The 24,790-nt window shown below is 35.2% G+C and overlaps 1 protein-coding gene across 1 annotated transcript in view; it reads left to right on the top strand.

The window, feature by feature from the left end:
• The window catches only part of BLM (BLM RecQ like helicase), a 103,896-nt gene that overhangs the window by 31,146 nt on the left and 47,960 nt on the right, over positions 1-24,790 (top strand). Inside the window, exons 2-7 of the mRNA XM_081292420.1 lie at positions 9,118-9,219; positions 10,734-11,437; positions 13,892-14,054; positions 18,456-18,583; positions 22,610-22,742; positions 23,232-23,878. Coding sequence (XP_081148546.1) covers positions 9,122-9,219; positions 10,734-11,437; positions 13,892-14,054; positions 18,456-18,583; positions 22,610-22,742; positions 23,232-23,878 — 1,873 coding nt within the window. The 5' untranslated portion in view covers positions 9,118-9,121. The remainder of the gene's footprint in view (positions 1-9,117; positions 9,220-10,733; positions 11,438-13,891; positions 14,055-18,455; positions 18,584-22,609; positions 22,743-23,231; positions 23,879-24,790) is intronic.

Below are 24,790 nucleotides of genomic sequence, written 5' to 3'. Positions count from 1 at the left end.
TATTGCTAGTTGAATACCTTTAAAAATTGCATTTTCTAGTTGGTTATTATTACTTCATGAGAATGCATTTAGCTTTTGAGAATTTATATTTATCTTTTATTTCACTTTCCTGAAGTTTTAATTAGCCATTGTTATGACTGATTTTCTTTGGATTTTGTTGGTATATAATCAAGTTGTCCACATGTAATGATAATCTTGTCTTTCCTAGTATTTTCTTTTTTGAACATTTTTGCATTGGCAAGAATGCTCAATTTGATAGTGAAAATGAGAGAATAGTCTTGTTCCCAGTCTTGCCCCTGATTTTAATGAATTCACTCCCATTATAAAATATAAGATATTATATTGGTTCTTGATTTTAAATACTTCTAATTCTGTGTTTTGATGTGTTTGCTTAAAATGGTTTGATTTTTATCTGATATCCTTTCAAAAATGCATTGGTGATAGATACTGTATGATTCCATATATGTGCAAGAATTTTAAGAAGAGTAAAGCAACTCTAACTAGGAAAGAGCACCTGGAAGCCTGCTTTGGTGCTGGAACATTCTTTGCTTTGATTTAACTGTTATTTATTCAGTTGTATATGTAAGTGAAACTATTGAGCCACACACTTAACTGCCTTTTACTGCAGGGACATTATATTTTTAAATCAGTCGACCTGATTGTATTGATTTTTCTTCATTAAACTATTGAATTGATACATTATTAGTGATTTCACTTAATGTATCAGCTTTTCATCTCTTGGATAAGCCATAATTGACCACAGTTATAAAAACCTTGATATATTTTATATATTTTTTAACATTGTTTTTTAATTCTCATTCAATAAATGTCAAAATGCAATTACAATAGCTAGTACAATTGAAAACTGTTATTGTAAGTGTATTATAGGGGAACTTTTCTTTATCAGACTCTTAATATTGCTTACTATCTTCCAAACACCATTCTTAGCACTTCATAAATATTAATTTAATTTATTTAATTTGTATAATAATTATATAAGGTGGGTAGGCATTTTAGAGATGAGGAATAATGATATATTCAAGGACACTTAGCTAATGAGTGATAGATCCAGAATACAAACCCACATATTCTGCCTCAGAGCTCATGCTCATAACCACCATTACGCTACTGCCTAAATTGACAAGGAAGGAGGAGTAGAAATGAACTGTGAAGAGCATCTGAAAGAAGGCATGTGTTTCAAGAAGGGTGATGTAGTCAGCTGCTTTGTGTGCCAGGAGGTTAGGACATATAGGAATTGAAAGAGTATGTTGAATTAATTAAAATGGAAATCATATTGACCCTATTCAGGGTGTTAGAATTGTGATCAGGTTAAAGCCAGATTTATAATAGAAGAGTCATTGGGCTTAGAGAAATGGAGAGTGAAAGCCTCTCAAGAAGTTCAGCTGTGCAAGTGAAGAGAGATCAGTAAGTGTAGGAGACGTAAGGAGTCTTGTAGGTATTGTTTTCTTATTTCCCCTAAAGAGTCTCTCATATATATACAATCTAATAGGAAAACTAGTTGAGAAAGAGGACTAATTATACAGAGTAAGAGTATTAAATGTAAGTAATAGATTACATTTTTTGAAAAGATGGGAGATCTGTATGGGTCCTAAAGTTTCGGTAGAGAACTTGAGGTGGTCAAAGAGGTTAGGCTGGGTCCACATAAGGTGGTCTTGCCTGTTTGGCAGCTGGAAGATGAAGGAGTTCCATGTGTTGGTTTCTGCTTTCTCTGTGTCATAGAAGGGAAGTCATCTGCTAAGAGTGAGGAATAGGAAATTTTGAGAAAGTGGTTATAGAAAGAGAGAAAATAAGTGGATCAGAGAAACATAGTTTTGCCAGGCAGAGCTGCAGGTTTCTTTGAGGTTGGCAAGCAAGAATTCATGTTTTTTATTTTGTGTTAATGAAGCTTTAAGGTCAAGATCATGTTTATTTTATAGAATGAATTTTGGTACTTTTTTAAAAACTATTTTTAAATTCTTCTGTTTTGACAGTTCATTTTGTTTTTGTCAATATTGACTTAAAAATCTATTTAATTTAGATTTTAAAATCATTAATATACTATGGTATTTATGGTTCTGTTTTTCTTATATTTCATTTCTTTATATGTTACTTTTATCCTTTATATTTTATTTTACTATTTGCCATTTTATTATCTTTATCTTCTTCATCTTTTCTGCCATTTCTCTCAAAATTTTTTAAAATATATTTTTAGTTGTAGATGGACACAATACCTTTATTTTATCTATTTATTTTTATGTGGTGCTTAGGATCAAAATGTGGGCTGAGCCAAAACACCAGCCCACAACACCAGCCCACATTTCTCTCAAATTTTGAATTGTTATTCTGTGCTCTAAGATCTGTAACTTATATAATTTATTCATTGCTTTCCTCTCCTTTGCCAGGAGAGGAAAAGGCCAAGGCAGGAAGACCACAAGTTGCAAGGCCAACCTGAGCAACTTTGTGAGAACCTGTCTCAATATAATAAATAAAAAGGGCTGGGTTTGTAGCTCAGTGGTTAGAGCACTTCAGATTCAATCCCCAGCACTGGGGGCTGGGGGCTGGGGAACAGGGAGAAAAAAGAATATGAATTAAAACCTATGTGGAAAAAAAAAACCCTCTGAAAGATCCTTGGAAAATGGGCTTGGAGACCATATGATATCCAATAATTAATACATTTTCTTTTCTTGTGGGAAATAATGAGATAAATTTTGACAACAGTATGTCATACATAGTCTCCATTCATTCAAGTTTGTTTGTTTATTGTTTCAGGGGATTGAACACAGGGGACACTTAGCTACTGAGCCATATCCCCAGCCCTTTTTTGGGGGGAGGGGGTTGTTTGTTTGTTTGTTTTGAGACAGGGTCTTGCTGAGTTGGTGAGTCTGGCTTTGAACTTGCAATCCTCCTGCGACAGCCTTCCAGCTGTTGGGATTACAGGCATGTGCCACCATGCTTGGCCCACCTGTATTTTTGTTGTTCTTGTTGCAGGGGATTAAATTTAGGAGTACTCAACCATTAAGCCACATCTCCAGCACTATTTTATATCTTATTTAGAGACAGGGTCTCACTGAGTTGCTTAGCACCTGCTGTTGCTGAGGCTGGCTTTGAACTCGCAGTCCTCCTGTCTCAGTCTCCTGGGTTGCTGGGATTACAGGCATGCACCCCTGCACCTGGCCCATCACTATTTTTTATTTTATTTATTTTTTTATTTATCTTTTTTAGAGAGAGAGAGAATTTTTTTTTAAATATTTATTTTTTAGTTTTTGGAGGACACAACATCTTTGTTTGTCTGTGGTGCTGAGGATCGAATCTGGGCCGCACACATGCCAGGCGAGCGTGCTACCACTTGAGCCACATCCCCAGCCCCAAAATAAAGGTGGTTTTATATCTTACTTTTTTTGTTATAATTATGTACTTCCTAGCAATAGTCCTTTTCCCATTAATATTATTACAATGTGTTTAATAGATCCAGTTAATTCAGATCATATGACTTTTTAAAATTTTAGGGCACTGTTACTATTTGAACAATTCTTTTTTTATATATTTATTTTTTTAGCTGTAGTTGGACATAATACCTTTATTTTATTTTTATTTTTAGGTAGTGCTGAGGATCGAACCCAGGGCCTCGCACGTGCTAGGCAAGCACTCTACCGCTGAGCTTTTTTTAAGAGAGAGAGAGAAAGATAATTTTAATATTTATTTTTTAGTTTTCGACAGACACAACATCTTGAGCCGAGGATCGAACCTGGGCCACACGCATGCCAGGCAAGCGCGCTACCGCTTGAGCCACATCCCCAGCCCCCTGAACAATTCTTTTTTTTTTTTTTTTAATATGTTTTTAGTTATAGATGGACATAATACCTTTATTTTGTTTGTTTTGATGTGGTGTTGGGGATCGAACCCAGCACCTCACACATGCTAGGCAAGCACTCTACCACTGAGCCACAACCCCAGCCCACCTGAACAATTCTTAATAGCCAGTTTTAAAGATAACATTTGAAACCTACTATAACTAATGACTAAAGTCTTTTTTATCGCCTTTAAATTCCATAAAGATATTTCTCTTGAAAGTTGCCTGGGCCTTTTTTCCTGGTAGTCTTTTGTTGTTGTTTTGGTTTTGGTTTTTGATAATAGGGATTGAACCCAGGGGTGCTTTACTTCTGAGTTACATCCCCAGCACTTTTTTATTTTGAGATGGATCTTGATAAATTGCTGAGGCTGGCCTCAAACTTGTGATCTTTCTGCCTCAGCCTCCTTACTGGGATTGCAGGGGTGTGCCACCACACTGCACTTTCTGATTATCTTTGTGTTAGACTTCTGTGTGTCACTGTGACCAAAATGCCTGACAAGAACAACTTAAATGAGTAAAAATTTATTGTGGTTCATGGTTCAAGAGGTTTAGTCTGTGGTTGGTCAGCCCATTAAGTTGAACTTCATGGCAGAAAGGTGTGACCGGTGTGACTGAGAAAAGCTGCTCAGCTTGTGCAGCCAGGAAGCAGAGAAGGGAGTGAGGGAAGGAAGGGAGGGAGAGAAAGTAAGAGAGAGGGGGCAAGGGGAGGAAAGGGCTTGGGACAGGGGTTGTCCAAGGAATACTAGTGGATTAATCCAGCGATTTGAATTGGTTCACTGATAAGGCCAGAGCCCTAATGATTGCCTAAAAACCCAACCTCTGAACCTTGTTGCATCAGGGATCATGCTTTCAAAACATGAACTTTTGATTGGGAGGACATTCCAGATCCAAACCATAACAATCCTATAAATGTTCTCTGTATTGCTCAGAAGTAGAAGTAATTCTGTTTGTTACTTTTATTCTGATTTTTTTCCTGCTTATAACTTATTGTAGGATTTAATTTTTTTCCTTTTAGTTCAATGTCATAAGACTATCTCTTATTATCTTAATGTAGTTGTTAAATGTAGGTCCTCTCAACTTCTGGCTGAAGTTCTTTTTATTAATTCAAGACATTGTTCAAACAGAACTCCTTTAATCATTTATTCTTTTTTTTTTTAAAGAGAGAGTGATAGAGGGAGAGAGAGAGAATTTTTAATAATTATTTTTTAGTTATTGGCAGACACAACATCTTTGTTTGTATGTGGTGCTGAGGATCGAACCCGGGCCGCACGCATGCCAGGTGAGCGCGCTACCGCTTGAGCCACATCCCCAGCTCCTAATCATTTATTCTTTGCCATTGGTTTCTTTTACTACTCCAAGGAGTCTTTTTGCTGTGTGTGTGTGTGTGTGTGTGTGTGTTGTGTATGTATTTAAATTCAAGCTCTGGATGATCTTTCTTTCATCCCATCTTTTACTGATTTATTTTTTTTAATGTATGGATATATTTTTTTAGCTTGGTTTGTTTTACTCATTATAGGGTTTGTATTGTTTAATCAGCTTTTTGCTTATTTGTATTCTATTACAATGGCATAACTTCTTTTCTATATGTAAAGGAAAATTTTAATCATTTTCCAAGTTGTACTTATGATTCTTGTGTTGAGTTTAATTCAGATTTATTTGTTTTCAGTTAATTTTTCTCCTTTAATTTTATCATTGATTTTTATGTTTGAGGTGAAAAACTTTTATGTGTTTCAAATAATTTTATTTACATTTTCATAGAATATGTAACCTGGACATACCCTATTGCAAAATTTGACCAGTGAGATTATATCAAACTAAAAAGTTTCTGTACAACAAAGGAAATAATCAACAGAGTGAAGATATAACATACTCATCCAACTTCATGAAAGCATTCTCACTGAAGGTTTCAGTAGGGAAATGCTATTTTTCACTACCATGACTTTGATTAGGACTTTGACTGGAGTAATGGCCAAAAAGTAGTGCATTATAAAACTTGGGAAAGGTACTCCTAGGATTAAGGTATAGTAATGAGATCATTAATAAACTGTTATATTACTGGGATGAGTAAATATACATATAAAATCATGCTATGATATAATGTAGAAAATCTCTACTATTATAACACCATGGCTGACTTTGATCTGAAAATAATTAAGATATAGAAGGAATGTAGAAAACAGTGAGTAATCATGCCATGGACCATTTTGTTCTGCTTAGTGTCTTGAGGCTCAATGTATTTATTTGTATCTCTGCATGTTTGTCAGCAGTGCTTGGCTGATGTTGAAATTCTGAGAGGGCTGTAGTCTGGGAAAGACTTTCACATTGGACAGGACTCTAGAGAGAGCATGCATAAAAGATCAGTGTTTTTAAGATGGGGAGGGGAGTTGAGCACAGTTTTGTGCACCTATAATCACAGTTACTCAGAAGTTTCAGTTGGGAGGATTACTTGAGCCTAGGAATTAAAGTCCAGCCTGGAAACATAGCAAGGCACTACCTCTTGGGACACGGAGGTGTACAAAAAAGTGTTAGACCTCATGAATGAATTCACTAAAGTCACAGGATTTAAATAGTAGTTTTTTTTTTAATATATACCAATAACAAAATTGCTGATAAAGAAATAAAGAAAGCAGTCCCATTCATAAGTGCTCACACATATGCACAGGAGTAAATTTTATCAAGGACGTTAATAATCTCTATAATGAAAATTACAGAACACTTTAGAAAGAAATTTTGAGAACACCTAAAACTGGAAAAAATCCCATGTTCATATTATATACTTAATATTGTTAAAATGTCCATACTGTTCAAAGTGATGAATAGATTCAGTGTAATACCTAGTAAAATACCAAGGGCATTCTTTACAGAGCTAGGAAAAAAGAGGGGGGAGTCACAAAATTCATATGGAATCACAAAAGACCTTAAATACCCACAGCAACTACAAATAAAAAATAAATATTTAAAAAAAAAGAACCTAGAAATTCACACACTTACTGATCAGCCAACTGATTTTTGACAAAGGTAGCAAGCGTATATATTGGAAAAAAAGAGTCTCTGCAATAAATGGTGCTGGAAAAAACATAAGTGGTACTGGGGAAACTGAATAGCCACTTATAGAAAAAAGAAATTAAATCCCTATTCCTTATCGTGTATGAAAATTAACTCAAATTGGATCAAAGACTTATATTTAAGACCTGAAACTTTGAAACTATTAGAAGAAAATATAGGGAAAACATTTCAGAACATTGGTGTGGGCAAAGATTTTTTGGATATGACCCCCAAAAGCACAGTCAACAAAAGCAAAATTTGACCAGTGAGATTACATCAAACTAAAAAGTTTCTGTGCAACAAAGGAAATAATCAACAGAGTGAAGATTCAACATACAGAATGGGAGAAAATATTTGCAAACTATGTGTCTAACAAGGGATTAATTTTCAGGATATGTAAGGAGCTCAACAGCAAAGAAGGACAAATATTCCCATTTTAAAATGGGCAAATCACCTAAACATACATTTTTCAAAAGAGGATATACAAATGGCCAACAAATGTCACCCTTTTCATAGGTGGGCTTCTAGAATGGTGGAGTGAGGACCTTGGGGTATGCATGTAGGGTTTGGTGGCACATGCCTGTAATCCCAGCATCTTGGGAGGCTGAGGCAGGAGGATCATGAGTTCAAAGCCAGCCTCAGCAAAAGCGAGGAACTAATGAGCAACTCAGTGACACCCTGTATCTAAATAAAATACAAAATAGGACTGGATATGTGACTCAGTGGTCCAGTGCCTCTGAGTTCAATCCCCAGTAACCCCTACCCTCTAGAAAAACAATATTGAATGTATTTGATAATTGATGCATCTGGGTGATAGGTATGTAGGGATTCATAATACTCTCCTGTCTACTTTTTTAAATTTTTAGTAATAACTTCATTGAGATATAATTCATATACCAAGCTGAATTATTCGGTGATTATTAAATAATTAGCTATATTACCTAAAACATCTTGAAGAAACAGTAGAAGAAATAATTCTTTCCTCTGGAGAAGTTAGGAGGAAATCTATACCATAATCATCCTTATCCAACTCAATATGTGAGATTTCTCAAGTGAGTATTCAGTTTCTAAATTTTTCTTCTCACTACCATGGAAATTAAAACAGTTAATAAACATTGTTATTTATTTTTGGAAGTTGATACTAATGTATACATTTATAGGGTACAGTGATATTTGGATAAATATATACAGTGTACAATGATCAAACAGGGTAATTATAATTAGCATGTCCATCACCTTGAACATTTATCATTTCTTCGTAAACATTGGTTATTTTAATAATTAATGAGTAAAATGCAATTTTTGTAAAACTTCATATTCCCATTAATGTCATCTAGTATTGTTTAATCCTTTTTCCTAAGATACATGGCATAAAAATAAAAGTAGATCTCTGGTAAAGATAGAGTGGGAAGGGCGAGAGTTTAACTCAATTTTAGAGTACTTGCCTAGGCCCTGGGGAAGGAAGGAATTGAGGGAGGGAAAGAAAGAAGAGAAAAATAAGAGTGGGATAAAAGGTTATAACTATCAGTTAAAATTAAAATGTCTTCCTATGCATAGATTATAACCCTTCCTTCCTTCCTTCCTTTCTTTCATCTTGGGTTTAAACCCTGGGTGCTTTACCACAGAGCCACATCTCTAGCCTTTTTAATTTTTTATTTTGAGACAGGGTCTCACTGAGTTGCTTAGGGCCTTGCTAAGTTGCTGAGGTTGGCCTCGACCTTGTGATCCTCCTGCCTCAGAGGGATACAGGTATACACCAGAACACCCAGCTAGCTCGAGTAATTTTAAGGTGCCTTGAGCTGTACATTATCTTGGGAAATAATAGCTCAGTACCACTACAGTTTGTTACACAAGAATGGAAATGTGCTTGTAGGAGTATTTTTTCAGGTTGAAACCAGATGATTATAAAGCACAGTATCTTGCTGGTAAACTCATTGGTGGTGGTGTTTTAATATCTAGTGTGCTTATTTTAGTGTGTATGGGGAGGAAAAGAGGGGGAAATAGATCATTTTCTTTTTCAAGTTGATTAAAGATTATATATTTCAAATGTCACCAAATGTAAATATCAAAACATTGTTGACCAAAAAAAAAAAAAAAAAAGTCATTACTCTGGGTATAGGTGGGAACAATGCCTTTTTGAATCAAGGCATTCCTCTTGATAAATATCATGATTAATGTAAAATTCCTAACTTCACTGGCATTTTTTCCCCCTTACCATTTAGGATCATGGCTGCTTTCCCTCTAAATAATCTACAGGAGCAACTAGAGCGTCACTCAGCTAGAAAACTTAATAGTAAATTAAGTCTTTCAAAACCCAAGTCTTCGTAAGTATGTTGGTTATTTTTCTGTCATAGGCACTAATTCATTGTGTCTTTTTTTTTAATTGGTTACACATGACAGTACAATGATCTTGACAATTCATACATTTGAATCAAATGGGATATAATTTCTCATTTTTCTGATTGTACAGGTTGCAGAATCACATTGGTCATACAGTCACCTATATACATACAGCAATAATAATATCTATTTTATTCTGCTGTCCTTCCTATCCCCCCTTCCCTCATCGAATCTTAACAAGTAAGATCTCGTTTTTCAATTTTTTTTAAGAATTCTTTTTTTAGTTATAGATGGACACAATACCTTTATTTTGTTTGTTTATTTATTTATTTATTTGTTTATTTATTTGGTGCTGAGGATCAAATCCAGTGTCTAACACATGCTAGGCTAGTGCTCTACCACTAAGCTACAACCCTAGCACTTAAATTTCTTTTTTCTTTTTTTTTTTTTATATTTATTTTTTAGCTTTAGGTGGACACAATATCTTTATTTTATACTTATGTGGTACTGAGGATCGAACCCAGTGCCTCGTGCATGATAGGGGAGCACTCTACCACTGAGCCACAACCCCAGCCTCAATTTCTTAATTGTACATATGAGGAAATGAAACTGAGAGGTTCAATGATTTTTCCATTTTGCAAATTAATGGTAGCATTTATTTACCAGCATCAAGTAATAATTGTGCAGCACCTTTACAGAGTTCCTGGCACATTATACTTTTCCAGTAAAGAAATAATGAATTTTTTGTGTGAATTTGTGATAGGTATATATAATATTTTAATATAATTTCTTTTCCTTTCCAAAAGAATGTATAATGAAACTACAGCTCTTCAGTTTTGTAAGCTATAATCTACACTCCTAATGATAACTAACAATAATTTGTATTATGTATATACTGTGCCTTTACCATTTTCAGACACTGTTCTGGGTGCTTGGCTTTAAAGTCACTACAGATTTTCATGCCATTAAACCTAGCAGATATTTAGGATTCCTGCCTCCTTTATTTCTCCTTCAGATCTCATCAGAGCTAGTAATTTATAATTCTTTTTCCCTCAAAATTTTTATCAGAGTAGCAAAAGGTAGCTACATTTGGTTCTCTTTACACAAATGTTATTCCTTCCTTTTGGAGATGCTAGGATTAGTAGCCCAAGAATAGAGTGTGGAAATGGCCTGGGGACTCTCAAACTCAAATAATTAGCCCCTGAATGAGAAGAATCAGAGCATACGAATTATAACTTGTTGTCTAATAAATTTTAAAATTACAGAGGGAATAAATTTTTTGCCTACTTGTAATGCAATTAATATAACTTGTCATGAATTAGTAAAAAAAAAAATAGACTATTGTAGTGTGAGTGGGTTTGTTAAAATGAATTCATCTGGGGGTTGGGGGTGTAGCTTAGTTGTAGAAAGCCTGCTAGCATACAAGAAACCCTGGTTCAGTCCCCAGTACCACTAACCAATGAATTTATCTAATCCGTTTTTTTCCATTATTTTTCAGGGGTTTTACTTTTAAGAAGAAATTGTCTTCAGATAATGATGCATCTGTAGCTTCTGTAACTAGCGTGTCCGTAGCAAAAACACCTGTGTTAAGTGATAAAGATGTGAATGTGTCAGAGGCCTTTTCCTTCAATGAGTCTCTGTCCCACAACCCAAATCAGCAGACCACGATCAATGACTTCTTTAAAAATGTTCCAGTAGGACAGCAAACCAAGGCTACTAGTTCAAAATCATTATTGCCTAATATGTTGCAGATTCCGCAGGAAGTTTTATGTACTACCCAAAACACACCAGCAATAAAGACCCCCTGCAATGCTGTTTTCAAGAAATTAGAATTTAGTTCTTCACCAGATTCTTTCAGCGGTATGAATGATTGGGATGATATGGATGACTTTGATACTTCAAAAACATTTTCTACACCACCCGAAAATCACTTTGTTAGAGTAAGCACTGCTCAGAAATCAAAAAAGGCTAAGAGAAACTTTATAAAACCACAGCCTCATAAAACAAATACAGTAAAAACTGATTTGACTCCCTCATCCTCTGAAAACCAGCAAATTGATTCGGCTAAGGACCAGAAGGATGACTCGGAATGGTTAAGTAGTGGTGTGATCTGCATCGATGATGACCCTGTTTCTGAAACGCTTATAAATGACAATACTCAGGAAAGTTACTCTTTGAAAACTCATTTGGGAGATGAAAGAGGTAAAAGTTATTTTATCAATTTATACTTACGTTGACTTTTTTTTTTTTTTAATTTAAAGCTAAGCATTGGGGAGGCTGGGGTTGTGGCCCAGCTGTAAAGTGTTCACCTAACACATGCAAGGCCCTGGGTTTGGTCCTCAGCACCATATAAAAATAAATAAATAAAATAAAAGTATTGTGTTCAACTACAACTAAAAAATAAACTTTTTTTTTTTTTTTTTTAAAAAGCTAAGCATTGGGAATAGTAGTAAGAATAGATAGAGCTTTTATCCTTAAGGACTTTAGGACCTAGTGAGATGCTTGTTGAATAATCTATTGGCTACATCTTGAGGTAGGACATACTGATTAATTAGAAAGTTTTATTCTGCTAATATGATTTTCATATTAACACTATCAACAGGTCTGTGATTTTATATATGAAGAAAATAAGGTCCACCAAGGTTAAAATGGCTAGTTACTGATAGAACTGGAAAGTGAGATTAAGCCTTCCTACAGATATAATTCCTTAAGGGCTTGTTACCATAAATTATACACCAAATATTGATGTATAATATGATCTAAGCATGCTACTGAAGTATAGCCAGTCCCACTTAATGACAATATATTCTAAGAAATGTGATGTTAGACCATTTCATTGTTATGCAAACATCACAGAGGATGCTTCCATAAACCCAAGGTATAGCCTTCTACACACCTAGGTGTAGCCTGTGGCTCCTAGGCACAAATCTGTACAGCATGCTACTGGACTGACTACTATAGATAATTGTAACTACAGTGCTAAATATCTATGTATCTAAAAATATATAAAATATAGAAAACGTTATAAAATATGACCTAGAAGATTTAAAGAAAAAAAAAAAGCAGGAATTATATAGAACACTTAACATGAATGGAGCTTATAAGCCTGACAATGCTCTGGGTGAGTCACTAAGTGGCTAGTGATTATAAAGGCTTGGGACATTATAGTATCATTGACTTTATAAATGCTATAGTCTTGGGTTTCACTAAATTTATTTAAATTTTTTTTCTTCAATAATAAGTTAATCTTAGCACACTAATATTTTACTTTATTAACTTAATTTTTTAACTTTTTGACTCTTGTAGTCACACTTAAAATAAGCACATAGTATAGTTGTACATAAATGTTTTCTTTGCTTTATCCTATTCTATAAGCTTTCTTTTTACTTTTTAAACATTTGTTGATAACTAAGGTACAAACACATAGTAACTTACGTCTTCTACTTCCGTTTCTTGTCCCACTGGAAGGTATTCAGGGACAGTAACACAAATGGAATAAGTAGAGAGCATACACTCTAAAATAACAATAAAAAGTATAGTATAGTAGGCTGGGCACAGTGATGCACACCTGAAATCCCAGCTACTGAGGAGACTGAGGCAGGAGGATTATAAGTTTGAGTCCAGTATTTAGTGAAAACTTGTCTCAAAACAAAAAAAAAGTATAACATAGTAAACACATTAACCAGTAACAGATGTTTGTTTACTATCATTACATCAAATATAATGCATAGTACTCATCGTCATAAACATATGAGTAATAAGTTGCACCGTTACACAGTATATCCCATTTTAATCTTACAGGACCACCATCCTGTATGTGGTGTGTTGTTGAACAAAACATCATGTGATATGTGGCTATATTATGTTCAAAGTATTTTCTGGATAGGTCTTAGTTATTTGATGTCCAAAATGTCCTAAGATTAACCACCATGTGGAAGTAAGCCACCTTATGATATGGTTATAAGTATTAGACTTTAAAAAATAACTTTTTAAAGAGAAAGGTCCTGCTATGTTGCCCAAACTGACCCCAAAACTCCTAGACTTAACTCTTCTGTCTTAGCCTCCTTAGTAGCTAGAGCTACTGGTATACCATTCCCCAAGAGTAAAATTTTTTTTATATCAATCTCATCAAGGTTGCTGTAGGGTAAGAGAGAACTGAAAAGTAAAGAAAGTGTTCAAACACTTTGTGATAGGTAAACTAGAGAGCACTAATGTGATATGTAGTTGGATCTAAAAGATACTTGAATAACTAGGAAAGCTCTGTGGTAAAGTAGAGGCAGTTTATCTATAAAGGCAACAGTGTTTGAGCTATTAGACTTTTCACTGCACATTATCCTTATTTAAATGAGTGAAAAATAGAAACATGACAATGTTGATACTAAGCATGGCTTTCAAAATTTAACTGGAGATAGGCATGAAAATCCCTAAGCAAATCTTCGGCCTCAATCCAGCATTCATTGGACTTAATCCAGTGACTCACTAATTATTTATGAAGAAATCAGCAAATAGTCCCGTGTGAAAGGAGAGGACTCCTGTACAGAGTGGTGTGATTATTTATGACTTGCCCAAAGCATTCACTTGTAAGTGCTCATGCCCAGTTCTTTCTGTCTCATTAATTATTAAAATAGCCTATGTTTATTAACTGTTCTACCTTAGGTAATGGTGAAAAGAAGAAACATGTAGAAGAAGTTGAATTACGTTCAACTGAGAAGCTTCCACATATTGATTTTGATGATGACGACTACGACATAGATTTTGTTCCACCTTCTCCAGAAGAAGAAATTATTTCTGGTGCTTCTTCCTCTTTGAAAAGCTTTAGGTAAACTAGCTAATGATCAGAAACATTGTTTCTTTCTGGATGCTTTATTATCATTATTACATAAATGTATTTTTTGTTACTTGAGATCAAAGGGAGAGAGAGAGATCCAGGATTGTACAGAGCATGACAGAAGCATTATCAAGGGCAGCAGCAGGACCAGTGGATCCCTACCATTTGAGTCAAAGGGGGCTCATATTGTGGTCAGGACAAACATGACTTTCAGCCAACTTGCAATGTGCTTGATTTATCTCAAGCTAAGATCAAAGAAGTAGGCACAGAGCTGGGTAGGTCAGTGGTAGAGTGCTTGCCTACCACATGTGAGTCACTGGTGTCGATCCTCAGCACCACATAAAAAATAAAGGTATTATGTCCATCTACAATTGAAAAATATTTTAAAAAGAGGAGGTTGGGCACATTCCTGACACTGATGGTACCAGCGTCCTGTGGTAAAGCTATACATATCACTCTGGTGGTTTTGTTGATTTATAGTGTGCTGGAAAAGTACATGGGGAAATAGATCAGGGTTACTAAGCTACACATATCACTCTGGTAGTTTTGTTGATTTATAGTGTGCTGGAAAAGTACATGGGGAGATAGGGTTACTAAGGAGCACTCATGGACAACAGGACTCAGAAGGCTAAAGCCATGTCAAACTAAATCTACATCTTCCTTCCCTCCCCTCCAGCCAGAGACATTTGCTATTATCTGGAGATATTTTGGAGAGGTGGTGCTGCTGCTATCTAGTGGGTAGAGACCAGGGTACCTAGCATTTTGTGAGTCACTGGGTTCAGTTCTCAGAACCACATATAAATAAATAAAATAAAGGTCCATTGACATTAAAAAAATATTTTTTAAAAAAGGTAGGCACAGTACCACACATCTGTAATCCCAGCAACTAAAGAGGCTGAGGCAGGAGGATCACAAGTTTGAGGCCAGACTCAGCAACTTAACAAGACCCTGTTTCAAAAAAAAAAAAAAAAAAAAAAAGGGATATAACTCAGTAGTAAAGCACCACTGAATTTATTACTATACCTCAAGAAAAAGGAAAAAATTAAAAAGTAGAACTGAAAGGATTTGGGTTTGGACATGAAGAATAAGAGAAAGTAAGACCAAATGTGATTTTAAGAACTGGGTGCCTTGGCACATACTGGTAATCCCACCTACCCAAGAGGATCATAAATACAAGGCCAAAGCATCAGAAAATCTCCATTTAAGTTATTAGTAGTCTTTTTTGGTGGGAAGTGGGTACTGAGGATTGAATCCAGGGGGCACGCTACCACTGAGCTGTATCCCCAGTCCTTTTTTTTTTTTAGAACTTTTCTTCAAAGCACCTTTATTTATTTATTTTTATGTGGTGCTGAAGATTTAACCCGGGTCCTGGCCGTGCTAGGCGAGCGCTTTACCGCTGAGCCACAATCCCAGCCCCCTGGCCTTAAATTTGTGATCCTCCTGTTTTAGCCTCATCGCTGGGATTTTAGGTGTACAGCACCTTGCCCAGCAATTAGTAGTGTTCTTAAAATGTCAAGTCTCATTCTCACTAATTATATGGAACCTCCAAAAATATTTTATGTAGTTTGTTTGCTTTTAATTTTGTGTCAGGGCCTTGATAAATTGCTGAGGCTGACCTGGAACTTGTAATCCTCCTGCCTCAGCCTCCTAAGAGGCTGGGATTACAGGTATATGTTTGTATGTATGTAATCTGGCTATGCAGTTGATTTTGACATGAGAACTATATTCCAAAAAAATATATTTTTGAACTCCTGGACTGAAATGACACTAAGTTAATGCATTATTTGAGAATGAGTCAGCATATAATATATTGCTTTCTTTATCCTATAAGAGAGAATTGATCATTGTATTTGTCATTCACTGAATTTTAACAAATTAGTGACACAATTGCTCAGTAGCATAAATTACTAATTAACATTATTACCAACTTGCTCCAATTGAAATCTCAGTCCATTTGAGTAGTGGAGTATATATCATATCATTTAATCAATATTTTGGTGAGAAAAAGATCCCTGTAGTATATCATCTTAGTTAGGGAAGGAATGAGATGTTTTATGTATGACCTAGGTTAGTTCTCCTGGTTTGTCTTTAACAGATGTGTTGGGATGTTTGAAGAGGAGGGAGAGATTTAAGTATGGTTACCATTTGATGACAAAACTGAAGAATCCTAAGAACTTCCCTCCTCTTTTCCTTTCTGATAAAAATTCATACAGAAGTATAGAAAGTTACAAAACTGAGCAAAAGTTCACATCGTATTAAAACTCAATAAAGTCATTAAAAGGACTAAAAATATGTAGCAATATGGAATATGCTTTAAAATAATCTTTTTACAACTTTTTAAAATTTAAAAAACTTTTTAAACTTTATTTTTAATTAAAATTAAAATTTTGATTATTTTATTTAATTTTAATTAAAAATTAAAATAAAATTTATAAAACAAAAGCTTATTTTTAAAGCATATTCCATATTGCTACATATTTTAAGTCCTGTAATTTATTGAGTTGTAATGCTATAAATAGCTTCACCAAGACTTTTAACAATTGGAAAATGACTATTTGCAATGTTGATTGTCTCCACATTTTCCATTGTAACCTAGTATACATATTTGTATATTTTGTAAAACTGAAATAGAATTTCTTCAAATGATACTTTAGGTATAGTATACATTTAAATTTTATGTGCATTCTTTTTTTCCCTCTTTTATTTTTTAATGCTGATTATAACCTGAATTTTGAGGTTGAATGGACAGTGCGTAACAGTACAGAGGATCATGTATTATCTCCTCTATTTCAAAACCTCTTTAGCTGGCCCTCAAAATTCTTTATCTTCTGACCTCAAATTACCTTTTCTCAGCTGTGGTTTTTTTGTTTGTTTTCTTTTTTTTTTTAATATTTTTTTTAGTTATTTATATGTGGTACTGAGGATCAAACCCAGGGCCTCACACATGCTAGTTGAGCACTCTACCACTGAGCCACAACTCCAGTTCTGTTTGTTTTCTTTTAAAGAGATAAGGTCTTACTATGTTGCCCAGGCTGACCTTTAATTCCTGAACTCAAGTAATCCTCTTGCCCAGACTCTTAGAATGTCTGGGACTGCAGACATGAGACCACTCCCTTCAGTTTTATCTCCAATTATGCTGTTGTAATAACCCAGAGTTCCAGTGAGACTAATGAGTCAGGCCAATAAGAAGCAACTGCTAAAAATATGACCTTTTTAATATATATTGTTATTTGAAAAGCAATATAAAAAGTTATTCATCACTGTTTTGATTTCATTAGAAAATTGCATTTTGAAATCCTGCTTTAGGAAAATACAGTTGATTCCTGGATAGTCTGAAGTTTTGCTCAGATCCCATCTCAACAAAAACTTCTCAAACTCCAAAAAATGTTAATTTTCTTGGGTTTCCACAGTATCCTCTTCTTAACACTCAGTTCTAATTTATTTTGTTATTTTTCTATCCCATTAGACTGATGATGCTTATAGTTGATATATTTTTGGATATTCTATGTGAAATAATTATATATACAAAAACAGATACATACATACATACATATTGGCATTATATAAGAAGTCCAGATAAAGTGCTTTGGAATCTCAGAAGAGAGAAATGTTAGTAACCACTTGCTGGAGAAAACAGAAGTAACACTTGGGCTGGACCTATGAGAACAGATATTACTAGATATAAAGAGTTTACTGGGCTGAGGTCGTGGCTCATTGGTAGCGCGCTTGCCTAGCACACATGAGGCACTGGGTTCAATTCTCAGCACCACATACAAACAAATTAAAAAAAAAGGTCCATCAACAATTAAAAAATATTTTAGAAATATTTTACCGCGGCAGGTTTTTTTTTTAAATTGAGAGAAGAACAGAGGCAAAACCTTAAAATAGACAATGCAGCATTTGTAAGGAATATAAATGGTGCAGTGTGATTGGAGGTGGTGTTACTGAAAGGGCATAATTGGAGATAAAAGTTGAAAAGTATCTTGGGACCAGATAAAGAAAGACTTTGAGGAACAGCTAAAGAGGCTTTAGAATAGAGGAGATATAAAATAATTTTTCTTATCTGTTGTATACTGTCTAACCAGTTGTAGAAAAATGTTAGGATAGCTGGGTGTGGTGGTACATACCTGTAATCCCAGTGGCTTGGGAAGCTGAGGCAGAAGGATCATAAGTTCAAAGCCAGCCTCAGCAATTTAGCGAGACCTTTAGCAACTTAGCAAGACCTTGTCTCAAAATAAAAACTAAAAAGGTCTGGGGATGTGGTTCAGTGGTTAAGTGCCCCTAGGTTCAATTCTCAGTATCAAAAAAGAAAAAGGAAAACTGTTAGGGGAAAAATAATACATTTATTTGGTCAAGTCTACAGTATGATTGGTTTAACTTTTTTTTTTTAAGTATGTTAAAGGATCTTGATGCCTCTGACAGAGAGAAGGATGTTCTCAGCACATCAAAAGATGTTTTATCAAAACCAGAGAAGATGACTACTCAGGAGCCCAATCCAGAAACTAATAAAGACTTCGATGGTACAAAAAGCATTAGAGACATATCACATATTTCAGCTACTTACTTTTGTTTATAAAGTTAAGATTTATATTTTCATCCTGTATAGTTAAAATGGCAAATTTTTTTGTGCCTTTTGTTCTAATATCATAGAATTCTTCTTCTTCATTGGTTAGCTACCATTTTCTTGAACATGCATAAGGTCATAGTTTCACAAGATTCATCTCTACCTTGAAAATACTGCTTGTTAAAAAAATCATCTCACATTTCCAGAATTTGCCTTCCTATAACTTTAATCCTAGTGAGATAAATACAGAGGGAATCCTAGAAGTCCCTCTCCCCAATCAAAATACTGTTGAATCTTTTTAACTCTTACACATATTGATTTCTGGACCTTTCATTCTCCTGGTTCTTCCTTGTATGTGCTCTGAGCCTGGTCTTGATGAAAATGTAGTACTTTTTGCTTATTTGCTTCAATTATTTCTGGGGGGTTCTGTTTGTTTCTCTTTTTTCGGGGGGCCATGTGGTAGGGTCTGAGGACTTTTTAACCCAGAACCTTGCATATACTAAGAAAATGCTATACTACTGAGCTACATCCCCAACTTTTTAAAATATTATTTTGTGACAGAGTCTGGCTAAATTGCTGAGACTGGCCTTGAACTTGGAATCCTCCTGCCTCAGCCTCCCAAATAGCTGGGATTATAACTGTACACTTCCACATCTGCCTTACTTTTTAAAATTTTTCTATTAAATATCTAGTATAAATAATCCAGTTGTTCATAAGTTGAAAAACAGCAGTCCCCTTTTCCACCCTTAATTTCTTCCCAAAGGCACTTTCTTTTTCTTTTCTTTTATTTTTATCTTTTAACTTTTTTGGGGGGTGGGGGATGGGAACCGGGGATTGAACTCAGGGGCACTTGACCACTGAGCGACATCCCCAGCCCTATTTTGTGTTTTATTTAGAGACAGGGTCTCACCAAGTTGCTTAGTGCCTTGCTTTTGCTAAGATTGGCTTTGAACTTACAATCCTGTCTCAGCCTCCTGCTCCACTGTACCCAGCTATTTTTTAGCTTTTTATAGGATAAAAGATGGAGAGAAGATCTTTTTTTCAGGCTGGGGATGTGGCTCAAGCAGTAGCGCGCTCGCCTGGCATGCGTGCGGCCCGGGTTCGATCCTCAGCACCACATACCAACAAAGATGTTGTGTCCGCCGAGAACTAAAAAATAAATATTAAAAATTCTCTCTCTCACTCTCTCTTTAAAAAAAAAAAAAAAGATACCTTACAATCAGAAGTACCTCAACATGGTATCATAGTTAAATTGGCAGAGTACTAACCCTCAGAACACGTATAAAATATGTCCTAAGTTTGATCCCCACTGCAAACAAAATAAAACAAAAAACTAAAAAAAAAAAAAAAAAAAAGATCTTTTTTTCTCCCCACATTTTTTTTATTGGTACATAATTGTTGTATATACTAATGGGGTATTTGATCATACACACCATACACAATACAACAATGTAATTTGGCCACTATCACTCCCCAGCACTTTCTCCTTCCCCACCTCCCATCCATCTTTTTTATTTTTTAATTTTGAGACAGGGTTTTGCTAAATTACTTGGTCTGACCACCTTGATCCTCCTGCCTCAGCCTTCTGAGTCTCTAGGATTATAAGTGTGTGCCATTGTCCCCAGCTGCCAGAGGCACTTTGTTCTAGAAATTTGTGTACTTCTATTCTGTAAGTTTTTCTGGTATTATTTATTTTTTATTGTCTTTTTCTTCTTTTTGAATCTTCCTAGAATTTCTATTATTTGTATGTTAGACATCCATTAATTACCTTATCTTTCATCTCTTGCTTTTCTACTTTTTAGGAGATTTTCTCTGTTTTATCTAACTTTTCTATGAAATTTTTCATTTTTATCAGCTCAACTTCCCAGAGCTATTTTTGTTCTCTGAATATTTCTGTGAAGCACAATACTCTTGCTTGACAGATGCTGAACTTTTTCTTATGGGGGCTTTGTATATGCACGTTTGTAGTGTTTTCTGTTCTGTCTGCTCGTGTCTTTTATTTTGGTCTCTGAATTTATTGTTAGGGATGTTCCTGAAATATCTGATCTTCTCAGCACTAATTCAGTCCTTACATCAGCCCTTGGAGATAGTTCTCTTATCTTCATCATACATATAAGGAATCTAAGGTACGGAAGAATTCCAGCAGAGCTGGAATTTGAACCCAGCAATCTTGAGGCTCTTGAGCTCACACTGATAACCACTGTACTGTGTTTGTCTCTGTATCATTAAGTTTCACTGATAAAATCATTCCTAGGATAGGGGCATGGACAGAGCCCTACAGAATGCCACTAGAGGCCTCTGTCTTAGTTGACATTAGGCCATTCATCACCACTTCCTGTTCAACTAGTTACATATCTACCTTCCAATTATATTTTTCTTCCTTTTCCATGGAATGCAAAAGACAAGGTCTTAATCCAAAAAGGTCAAGGTCTGTGGCAGCAAGAGGGAATGGATGGGCATCAGCTCTAGAGTAGGTAGATATGTAATTTTATGTTGAACTTACGTTAAGATCACCAGCCTGTAACTTTTGACAATCACCTTCAACATTTTTTTGAAAATTAGAACAATGTCTGCCTTAATTTTTCATCAACTCTTATTCACTAGATGCCTCTTATATCAGCAACAGGGTCTCTGAGATCTTACTTATGGATTTCCTATGTAGTCTGAGGTGTAGTGTGTCCACCAGGCAGACCAAGCTCTTTCCCAACTGGGAAGGTATTTGTGTCTATCTTTGAGCCTGTTTTGACTTTCACTATCTTCAGACCAGTACACATTCTCCTTGCATAGAAAACAGAAGTTACATAGGATTTGAGCAGTTCTTCTTTTATCATCTCATACCTCACATCCCTACTTCCTCACAGTCACCAGTAGAAACCCAAATTTCCCACATCATTCTCATGCAGATGGTTGTCCCCACACTATTCTGTCCTCCCCTGTTCTTTTCTCTCTTCCTCTCCTCCTCTCCTTCCTGCCCTTTAAAGCCTTCACCAACAGCTCCTGCTGTTGGTCGTAGTCTCTGTGGCCTCATTTTCTTTGAACATTTAATCTCTTCCTTTCCTCGTACCCTGAAAATACCATTTCTCCTAAAGCCCCCAAACTGATTTTTTTTTCCTCCTACATATCACAAGCTCTTGTGGTGGAGCAGACATCTTCTTTGCTTCTTATTGCTACCCTAGACTATTTGTTTTCTTCCATTAACTCCTTTGAAATTCTATTTCCTAGTTATATGGCTTAATAAAAAAAAAATTGAAATTTATTTTTTAAAAAACAAAGCGCATGGAGCTTGCTGGTTGAATTCCAGACATTATCATCATGTTTTCTCCCATACACTTACTTGCCTTTTCTCTCCACTCTTCTGTCACATCTCTCCATCTCAGCCATATCTCATCTCATTTCATCTTTATTTTCTGCTTTCCCTTATGCAGGTTTTATTCTCAAGCTGTCTGTCCTTCCTGGGTGGTAGCAAAGATGGCCACCATCAGCATTTCAGGCTTGTTGAAAAGAGGTCCTCTTTCTCAGTGAAAGTTGAAAGATTTCCAGGGCTCATTCTCCTTGGGCTACCTTATAACAGATGCCCACTGAAGGAGTAGGACAGAGGAGGCCTCCAAAAAAGTCCAGGTATCGTGCTGTGAGCATTCAAGGAAAGCCTGGACTAATCAGGCAGGCCAAAACAAGTGGGGCTCTTGCCTGCCAGCCCTTACCTACATATAATGACATTTATATGTGTAATTAATCAAAAAATCATAGTGAATTGATAAACATTTGTATCTTCCAATGACCTTGCTACCCTAAGAGAAATATTATCATGAAATTAAATGAAAACAGTTATGAGCTCTCATTAGAGATAATCTGATCTCAATTCACAGGCAGATATTAGAACACTATATAGCTGTTTATGGTTTCACATTTTACATGTGTGACTTAAAAGTTTAAGTCTTTATTGTTTTTAAGGAAAAATATTAATAACATAATTGTTTTATAGCTAGACAGATAAATTTAAAGCAGCAGCTTATTCATGTGATGGACCACATCTGCAAATTAGTTGATATGATTCCTGTTGATGATCTGAAAGCTTTGAATTGTGGGAATGAGCTGCTTCAACAGCGGAATATAAGGTATCTTGATTTTTCTCATTCTGAAAAATACTAAATTCATTTCCACTAAAGCCGGGTGCAGTGGCACATGCCTGTAATCCCAGTGGCTTGGGAGGCTAAGACAAGAGAATTGCAGGTTCAAAGCCAGCCTCAGCAACAGTGAGACACCAAGCAACTCAGTGAGATACTGTCTCTAATAAAAAACAATAGGGCTGGGGATGTGATTGAATGTCCCTGAGTTCAATGCCCAGTACCAAAAATAAAAAAAGGATAGGGCCAGGCCAGCCTTTCTGACCTGGGAATTACATAAGGATAATTGTCATATTTCTGTGTTTTAAATTTGTTTGTTTTTCAAACTATTCCTTTTTCATTTGTATTCAAATTTTTGAGACTGGGAAAAATGAGATATTTTGCCACAATTTCTGTTTGGGTTGAAAACTAAAAATTATTTTGTGACCTACCATAGTAAACTACTTACATTGAGTGGGTTGTTTTCTTTTCTCTCTTCAGAAGGAAACTCCTAGCTGAAGCAGATTTTAATGGAAATGATGTCAGTCTTTTTGGTTCAGTGTGGAGACACAGGCCTGCTTCACTTGATAACCCAGTGGAGGGTGATTTCTGCCCAACGGGGAATTCTGTTAGGGAGTTAAATTTTCCACACCTTCCCTCAAATTCTCTTTCCACTGGGAAATGTTTACTGACCACTACCCCAGAGAAGACAGAATCCTCAGACACCTTGAAGAATTTCTTTGAAAGACCGATATTCACTTCCCATTTACAGAAGTCCTTTGTAAGTGGCAACTGGGCTGAAACACCAAGGATAGAAAAAAGAAATGAAAGAAATGTTCTTACAAGCACGGCTATAAAAAATCAGAATAAAAACATTGCTTCAAAAAATGACTTAGAAGGAGAAATCCAGGCTTCCTATGATATTGATAATTTTGACATAGATGACTTTGATGATGATGAGGACTGGGAAAATATAATGCATAATTTAACAGCCAGCAAATCCTCCACAGCTGCCTATCACCCTATCAAGGAAGGTAGACCAATTAAATCAGTATCAGAGAAAATTTCTTCAGCCAAGACAAACTGTCTTTCAGTGTCATCTACTGCTCAAAATAAAAGCTTTTCAGAATCAATTCAGAATCACACTGGTAAGTTTAAAATAAATTGAATGCTTAAATATTATAGGAAAACAAAACTGTCCAAAATAGGAATTATATAAGAAAAAACATAGCAAAAGTCATCATTGCCTGAAAACTACATTGTTTCTATGCAAATTTCTACTGGTAATATGCATTACAAATTGAAATTTCAAAAGCAAGATGCTCTTTTGTCTCTGTAGCAGCTGTAGTTTTATAAAATGTATAATTATAACCTATTGTAGTAAAGCCCTAAAATCATTTACAAATGTGCTATGCCTTTAAATTAACATCTTTAGTCCCTAAAACAATAAAGCTCATCATGAAGGTCAAGTTTTATGGGCATAAAAAAAATTTATATGTTAAAATGTATGTATATCTTAATTTTTTATTTGTTTTAATTAGTTACACATGACAGTATAATGACCTTGACATATCATACATTTGAATCAGATGGTATATAATTTCTCATATTTCTGAGTGTACAGGTTGCAGAATCATATTGGTCATGCAGTCACATATATACACATAGTAATAATAATGTCTGTTTCATTCTACTATCCTTCCTATCCCCCCACAGAAATTTCTTAAAGCCATCAGATTACTTCTTTCAGCCTAGAATCTTTTTCATTCATTCATTCAACAAATATGTGTTAAGTGCTCACAATGTGCCATGTACTGTGCTGGGTCTGGTAATACTCTAAAGATAGATAACAAATATTTCCTCCCCTCTTGGAGCTAACAGTTTAATGAGTTTTTGGAGGAGTGAATTTAGCCACTTTAAAGATCCAGAATAAAGCCAAAATTAATTTTAAAACTTTACATCAGCCCTGTAAAGTTATTACATAGTGCTTTTTAACTGAACCAAGTGTACATGTGCAGAGTTTTATAAACTACAGCTTTCCTATTTTTGCCATTGATGAC

This window comes from Spermophilus citellus (assembly GCF_964194105.1).
Source record: "Spermophilus citellus genome assembly, chromosome: 4".
NCBI lineage: Eukaryota > Metazoa > Chordata > Mammalia > Rodentia > Sciuridae > Spermophilus > Spermophilus citellus.
This window is presented reverse-complemented; position numbering and strand designations above follow the sequence as displayed.